At 45.7% G+C, this 8,656-nt stretch overlaps 1 protein-coding gene across 1 annotated transcript; it reads left to right on the top strand.

Annotated features, from left to right (window-relative positions):
• The first annotated feature begins 3,533 nt into the window (after window positions 1-3,533).
• On the top strand, window positions 3,534-5,944 carry GPR6 (G protein-coupled receptor 6). Its single transcript, XM_043890175.1, has 2 exons — window positions 3,534-3,686; window positions 4,314-5,944. The coding sequence occupies exon 2, from the start codon at window positions 4,333-4,335 to the stop codon at window positions 5,428-5,430; it is 1,098 nt and encodes a 365-aa protein (XP_043746110.1). The 5' UTR covers window positions 3,534-3,686; window positions 4,314-4,332; the 3' UTR covers window positions 5,431-5,944.
• Window positions 5,945-8,656: the final 2,712 nt, after the last annotated feature.

Raw genomic sequence — 8,656 nt, 5'->3', positions numbered from 1 at the left:
TCTTTCCAACCTAGTTTTATAAGGTCTAGACAGCTTGGCTGACTTCAACTCCGGTTTTCTAAAACATAATTGATTTGCAAAGATCTGGGCCATGAGAAGGCACACCTGGGAAGTGGCTGTGAACCCACAAGAAGGAACAGGAAAAATATCTGAAAGCTACAGAAAAATAGAGGCTCTGGGGCAACCAGAATTTAGAGCTCCTTGATGGAGCCACTGAGTTTGTCAGGGCCAAAAGGGGACCACATGTTAGCCTTTGTCTTGGGCCGTAAAGGTGGCTCTTGTGTGTGTGGAAAGTTAAAGGTCTACTGAGGATTGGTTAGTGTCCTGAATCTGAAATTACACCAAATGATTTGAAGTTGGGTTGTTGCTACAATTCCTTTATTGGAACTATTCCAAAGTCCAATCTAAACTGCGTGCTAAACTCACAAGGAGATTGTATGATTACTTAAATGAGTGTTCTCAACCCTGGTTTCCTATCAGAGTCTTCAGGAAATTTGATGCCTAAGTTCTCACTCCAGATCAAATGAATTTCTGGGTGAAAGATCCAAGAGTCAGTAGTTTTAAAAAGCTTTCCAGGTAATTTGGACATGCAGCCAGGATTGGGAACCACTGGTCAAGACTGAGACAGGCAAGAAATAGCCAAGGGAGACAAAGAGTTGTGCTTGAGAGACTGTAATTCCTGAGCAGAATCTCAGAGAAGGAAAATTTCCTTGTGTTCATGCTTGGATACTGCTATAATACAAAGGCACCAGAGGATATGTTGGGTTTGTCACGGGGGTGGTAATGATGAGTTTAACCTGTGCCTATAAGCTGAAAACCAAAATCTGCACACCACAAAACATAACCTGGATCAGACAACCTGGTGGATGCATAATACATTTAGTTGTGTGCTTGAGTCAAGTATCAACAATTCACAGACTAGAAACCCACCCAAGGAACCTCAAGGTTTGAAAGGTTTGTAGTAGAGACTACAAACAGCAATTTCAAGGGATCCAGGGATTTAGACTCCCAGAGCTGGCATCCAGACCCTCAGGGACTGAGGTCATTCCCTCCACATCTCAGTCATTTGATCTCCCTTATCTCTTTTCCTCTCCATACATCTGCTTCATTCTTCTATTGCAGCTGTCTTCCTCTGATTCTCACTTCACACAAGGTTCAACATGAGTGATCCAGCCCTAACTTATCATGCTCTTTCAGGTCCAGAGCCCAACACTGACTGACTCACAATGTTTCTTAGTTAAACTTTCAGGAATGGTCCTGAATGATGTCCAGTCACTGGTCCAGTGAATGATGGCTGATCTGGTCTAACCTTGGGTCAGGCATCAACCTCTTTCCATAGGCTGGGCCAGGAGTGGAAATTGTCACAAAGTTCACAGGTGAACATTCTAGGAGACTATTGGAAGGGCAGGCTCTTGAAGGGAACTGTGGGCAAAGTAGGCAGTGAAGTACATCTAATTCCTGACGATAAACAATGAACTACACACCTTTTTTCTTTCCCATCTCCTGCCTCCCAGGAGACAGGTGAATATGGGAGAAATAAGGCGGAGCTTGAAAGAATGCCCTGTCTGCTGTCAGGACCCAGTTTAGTATCTGAGAGAGGTAACCACAGACTGGCATGACTGAAAGACAGTCTACAAACCCTCACAAGCAGCATTAGTGTATGTGAATATACATGTATCATCTTCCTCCTGAAACTACTGAAAAGCCAATCCATTCTTGGTGATGGTGACAGCCTGAAAATGTCTGAAGCAGAGGATCTCTGCTTAATCTTAACCTCACGCTTTCCGCTGCATTGTGACATATAAAAATGTAACACATTCAGATACTAAGAAAGATCCTCCTCCCCTTGGGTTTTCATCTGATTGTTTGGAAAATTTGCGATTAACATGTGATTACAGCGGTCTGACAGTTTGCTTGACAGCTCTGAAATAACATTCTTGATAATCTTCTACTGAAACTCAAAATGGCACTTTGAACTTTAGCCAAATTGCAAGTTCATGAGAATTTTATAAACTCTCCCAATGGAGAAATTGTGTGTAAATTCATTCTATGGACCCACACTAGCTATTGTAGCTAAAGATTTGAATGGTCCTATAGTTTTCCTTCTTTTTCTAGTTAAGTACAGCTGAACTGAGATAGGAGGGCAAGATGAGTCTGGACTTGGGGGGGGGCATATTTAAATGGAGAAGGCCAGGATAAAAATCTACCTTCCACTCCAGCCTTTAGACAAGTTTGAATATATATATTTTTCTTTTTGAGGCAAAGTGAATCCAGGAGAGGGAAGAAGTTACACATGGAAAAGTAGAGGAAGCACCAGCAACAAATGTCTATTTTCACCTTGCCTAGAGCATATGGCCCCTGAAAATCATGTCTGTGGCTCTGATATAATGCCATCATGCCAATAAGAAGTCATTTATTCCATAGCCTTAGGTGGAGTCAACTATTCTAGCCCCCCCCCCCCCCCCAAATACAGCTATTGGAGATTTTGGCTAATTAAAAAAAGAAAAAGAAGGAGAAGTCTAATACTTGTATTTTACTGACAAAACAAAACACCTTTAAACCAAAAGGATGAGTTATCCAAGTTGAAAATAAAACTCCTGCCTACTGAAGTCTGGTGCAGCTGAGTTATCACTATTTTCATCCTGTAATTTGTTTTATAGGGTACTAATTAACAGGGCAAAGTCTGTTGCCAGGAAAGTAAATCACATTTTGCTGTTTTCTTCTTTTCTAACAAGACACAGACCTGGTCTTTAATTAAAGAGCAGGTTCCAAGAGCACTATCAGCTAGTGCAATCAGGGAACATTTGGCTGGGAAGATTATGGTGAAACCCTCTGTGCAGAGTTCAAGAAAGATAGTGAGAGAGAGGAAGAAATGGAGGGAGAGAGAAGAATTGATTGCACAGGTAACCTTCAAAAGATATTGCTTCCCTTAAATGTCCCATCTTTTCTCTCTTCCCCACAACTCAGCTTTTCTTCTCTAATTCTACTCAGCTGAGAAGGGTACCACAAACATCCTTTTAAAAAACCCTCACTGTCCCCTCCACACCAGTTCATTCCTGTCCCCTAAGTTTTTGCTTGTTTGTTTTTAAGATAGCACCTCTCTGATTGGACCTCTCTGCACCAAGCTCCCTCTTCTCCAGGGCTTTTTCTTCAACCTGGCCCCCTCAGTGACCTCCGACCCTGGGTCTTGCTGCCTGGCCAGTGCAGCTCATCCCCCACCCCTCCCCTCCCTCTTCACCCTCCTTGCCTTCCCTTAGTCTTCACTCTTTTCTCCTTTGCCTCTTTCTCCCATCTATTCCTGGAGGTTCCGAGCTGGCGGCGGCCCTCCGACCTCTCCTTCTATGAATCCTCTGAAACATCGTTTGGGGAGGGTATATGGTGAGGGAGGTAGCTGATGGGCGGGCAAGGAGAGCGAGTGCCTGGCTTGCACCCTGGAGCCAGGAGCCTGACGTCACCGCACCCTGCCTGTCAATCTCCAGTGGGCGCGCTGCTCTTAGCCGCCTTTTCTTCTACTGACTGTATCTCTCACTCTCCGCAGCACCGGCACAGCGACAAGCTCCCGGCACTCCTCTGCGTGCCGGGCCGGCCACCTCCTCTGGAGTCGGCTCGGTTCGCGCGGGGAGCGCAGCCTGGCGCCACACCGCAGCTCTCATGATCAGCGATTTCCTGAAGCCCTGACTCCCCAGGTGAGCAACCGGGCTCTCTAAAGGAACTTTGAGGGTGTGCAGAGGGGAAGGGGTGAAGGATGGCCAGGGGATGAACCCTTCTCACCCCGGAGAAATGGAGCCAAGCTGATTCCACACTCTCCACCTAAAAAGACATTTCAGCTTCTCTCCCCCCAAACCCCTTTCCTAGGGATCTCTGAGGCCAACGGGGTGCGCTGTGCTCCCCGAGAGCGGAAACTTCTCTTTCAGCACCGCGGACAGCGACCCAGCCGCTTAGTTGAGGAGAGCGCCTGATCAAGCGGGTCAGAGCTGGGGCAGGACTCGCCGGGGCCGCCAATAATAGTCTGGTGCACAAGATGCAGTTGCAAATACGGGCACGCTTACGTGATGTGTGTGAATGTGAGTGCATGTCCTTCGTGTGTTTATCTGTGCAAAAACTCAGATACCAGTGCGGCATCCCTTGTGCGTTTCACTCTTACTGGATCACTCACTCACTCAACAGGTGTTGATTTATTTTTGGCTCTCAACCACTGCTTCCTCGCTCTGCTCTGGGGCGGGATGGGCAGTACGAGAGGGGCAGCAGCGCCCGAGGAAGTACCCTGGCGGAGTGAACCGCACACCTGACACTTGTTCTCCCTCTCCACGCAGGGTGTAACGTCCCGCCGCGATGAACGCGAGCGTCTCTTCGCTCAACGACTCCCAGGTGGTGGCAGTGGCGGCCGAGGGTGCGGCGGCAGCGGCCACCGCAGCAGGAGCGCGGGACACCGGTGAATGGGGGCACCCGGCAGCCGCAGCGGCGGCGGCGCTGGGGAGCGGCGGCGCAGCTAATGCGTCGCTGGAGTTGTCTTCGCAGCTGCCAGCGGGGCCGCCGGGGCTGCTGCTGTCCGCAGTGAATCCATGGGACGTACTGCTCTGCGTGTCTGGGACGGTGATCGCAGGCGAAAATGCCCTGGTAGTGGCGCTCATCGCGTCTACCCCTGCGCTGCGCACGCCCATGTTCGTGCTGGTGGGCAGCCTGGCCACCGCCGACCTGCTGGCGGGCTGCGGTCTCATCCTGCACTTCGTATTCCAATACGTGGTGCCCTCAGAGACCGTGAGCCTGCTCACTGTGGGCTTCCTTGTGACCTCGTTCGCTGCCTCAGTCAGCAGCCTGCTGGCCATCACGGTGGACCGCTACCTGTCCCTCTATAACGCACTCACCTATTACTCGCGACGGACCCTGTTGGGCGTGCACCTCCTTCTTGCTGCCACCTGGACGGTGTCCTTAGGCCTCGGGCTGCTGCCGGTGCTTGGCTGGAATTGCCTGGCGGAGCGCGCCGCCTGCAGCGTGGTGCGCCCGCTGACGCGCAGCCATGTGGCGCTGCTCTCTGCCACCTTCTTCGCGGTCTTCGGCATCATGCTGCACCTGTACGTGCGCATCTGCCAGGTGGTCTGGCGGCACGCACACCAGATCGCGCTGCAGCAGCACTGCCTGGCGCCGCCCCACTTTGCTGCCACCAGAAAAGGTGTGGGTACGCTGGCAGTGGTGCTGGGCACTTTCGGTGCCAGCTGGCTGCCCTTTGCCATCTACTGCGTGGTAGGTAGCCACGAGGACCCAGATGTCTACACCTACGCCACCCTGCTGCCCGCCACCTACAACTCTATGATCAATCCTATCATCTATGCCTTCCGCAACCAGGAGATCCAACGCGCCCTGTGGCTCCTGTTTTGTGGCTGTTTCCAGTCCAAAGTGCCCTTCCGCTCCAGGTCCCCCAGTGAGGTCTGATGACTCCTTCCACCCTCTAACCAACACCACACCCCTAACAAGCCAGCCTCTGGTGAGCTCCTCAGTGCCTGCTGATGAACTCTGAGATCCCAACAGTGTGACTGATTTTGGAAAGCCAGAATAAACATAAACACAGCAAACTCACAGAGACAAAGTGGCTTGTTGGCACTTTACATATACAGTGTATACATGTGTACATATATATACAAATATTTGTATCTTCTGGAGGTATTCAGGATGTGGAATTTCCTGTTCTGTGAAAAAAAACTAACAAAAATGTGGTTGTATACTCAAATTGTACATCACATTTGTTGAGTGAAGACATTCCAATACTGCTTAATTATAGCACTTTATTTTTAGCTGCTGAACTGCCAAAACAGTGTTGCCATTTTCAAGGGCAGGGGAAGGGGGCAAAAAGTGTATTTTTGTTGTATGTGATAGAATACTTTGCTGCATATACATCAGTAAATTACAACATATTTTGTACACAAATAAACACATTATAAAAATGTAATTTTGGCATGTGACTGGTGATAGAATTACTATTTAAGAGATGAATTATTAGTGAATTTACTTTAAAAGTTTATTATGTATCATCTCCATCCTGTGAAAATATTAATGTAAAAAATCATACACACTTGCTCATAAATTATCATTGAAACACCTAATCCAGATTATTGGGGAAGTCAGGAAGGGAATACTCACATAATAGCATTCACAGGCCACTAAAGGGTTATTTGTATATCAGTGCAAATTGGTTACTGGGTTTGGAAGACAAGCTCCAAAGGATGTCTGAAACCAAACCACATGTGTGCTTGTAAACCCTCAAGCCACAAATTTTAGGTGTATTTTTTCCAGTCTGGAAAGAATTTTAAATGCTGAAAATTCATATTGACTGAGTATATTGTTACTGGCCAGGTCTTGTAGCAAAATGCACAGCCTTATAAAATAAATAAATTCTTCAAAGACAAGACCTCAAGATATACTGTGTTCATGAGGTAAATGAAGGTAAGCCCAGCAGCCCACTTTGAGGCACTCTTATCTGCAAAGCACAGGGCATTAAATTAATAACCTCAAGAGCTAAACTTCCCCATTCCAGCAATGGGTGTGAATCATAGTTAAATCGTTCCCTCCTTCCCTTCCTACAGGTCATGTGAGGATAAATAATATATGTGGACAAATTCTGAGCACCTGTGAAGATATATGCACGCAAGCACAAGTAGTCACTGGCCTTACGCCTTAGGAAAATATACACATACAAAAAATTTTATATAGTTCACAAATACTTATTTAATGCCTACTATCTGCTAGACACAGTTCCAATGCTGGGAATACAGAATCAAACTAAATAGACAAAAGGTCTCTACTCATAGCATTATCCTCTAGTGGGGGAGATAGTTTACAAGCAAATAAACAAATACATATGAAGAAATTTATTATAAAGAATTGTCTCATGCTACTATGGAGGCTGAGAAGTCTCAAGGTCTACAGTCAATAGGAACAAGCTGGAAACCCAGGAGTGCTGATGGTGTAGTTCCAATCTGAGTATAGAGGCCTGAGAGCCAGGAAAGCCCTCAGGTTCAAGACTCAAGAAGAACTGTTGTTTCATTTAGAAACATAAAGGCAGAAAAAGACCAACGTTCCATCTCAGGCCAATCAGGCAGCAGGACTTGGTTCTTTTGTTTGTTTCTGGTCTTCAGTTGAATCAGTGAGGCCCCCCTACAGTTAGGAGGGCAATCTGCTTTACTCAGCCTACTGAGTCAAGTGTTAATCCTATCCAGAAACACCCTCACAGACACACCCAAAGTAAGGTTTAACCAAATGTCTGGGCACCTTGTGGTCCAATCAAATTGACACGTAAAATTAACCACCACACCAGCAGAACACAGTGATCCAAAATAAAGGAGAAAAGGTGTTTCAGGAGGGAGTAGTCAACTGGGTCAAATCCTGCTGAAAGAGTAAGTAAAATAAGGATTAAAAACAATGACTGTTGATTTTGTAATGTGACTATCATTGGTGAACTTGACAAGAGAAACTTCAGGAGAATGAGGGGAGGAGTGGGTATTGATTACAGAATGCACAAGAGAAAATGTATGAACAATCTAGTCTCCAATATCTTGCAACAGAGCTGTGACCTTTTTAACACTACAAAACACACTAAGATTTATAGGTTTATTGTTTTATAGCGTCTACAAATTGAGATCCAGAAGATCAGCATTATTGCTCATTCATCAAATTAACATTTTCTAATGAACAACCTTTATAGACTATTCAGCAACATCAGACACTCTCTCAGGCCCTGTTAGTATCCATGGTGCATTCAAGCAGACTGAAATAACAAAAGCTCTGGCTGTAAACTTTCCAAACATGTGGTAGGGAAAACAACATAATTCCAGGTGGAACAAAGTCAAATTATTATACATGTTAAAATTTCAGAGAAAAATTTTTGCAATCAGCAGATTAAGAAAGTTCAAGACTAAGATAGTAAGACAGACCATGGATCTGGCTTCGATCCACTTGGTATCAATATTCAATACCTGCCCTAAATGTTTGAAAGACCCAAGAACAAGAAGATACTAAACAACCAGGCTGTTAACATCCCTGGCTTACACAGCTTGTCAGGCTGTGTAATGTCAATGGCCTGGATCTTCACCTATCTGATGATATAAGGATACAAAACTGTGAGTATGTCTTGAAACATTTCTATGAAGGAATGTCACATGTTCATTTGACCCATCTATTAATAACCTCTATTTTAAGACCCTAAGATAATTACTGGAAGCATATAGTCTTTGAAAAAAGAAAGATCCAACATCCAACACCTTCCCCACTTTGATAAGTAATAGGCATCTAAATTTAATACATTTAAATAAAGCCAGTAATCTTTACCTCAGTAAGCACTGTATCTCCCTTCTTTACCATCTCAATCAATGACAACATCATCCTTCTAGGTGTTCAGAGCAGAAACCTTGGAATCACACCCTTCCCTTTTTTTCATACCTCCCATCCAACATGGATGCCTGTTGCCTTTATGTTTAAAATATATCTAGACTCTAGCCACTTCTCACCATCTCTACCATCTCTATCATCATCTCTTACCTGAATTACTGTGGCAGCATTCTCTTTGGTCTCCTAGCTTTAGTTCTTGTGCCCTTCAGTCTATTGTCTATACAGTGGTTCACCCCACAAATAATTGCTCCTCTGACAATCCTTCAGATCAGAGCAT

Source organism: Cervus elaphus, chromosome 28, assembly GCF_910594005.1.
Source record: "Cervus elaphus chromosome 28, mCerEla1.1, whole genome shotgun sequence".
NCBI lineage: Eukaryota > Metazoa > Chordata > Mammalia > Artiodactyla > Cervidae > Cervus > Cervus elaphus.
The sequence above is the reverse complement of the archived record's forward strand: the minus strand, read 5'-3'. Positions and strand labels throughout refer to the sequence as shown.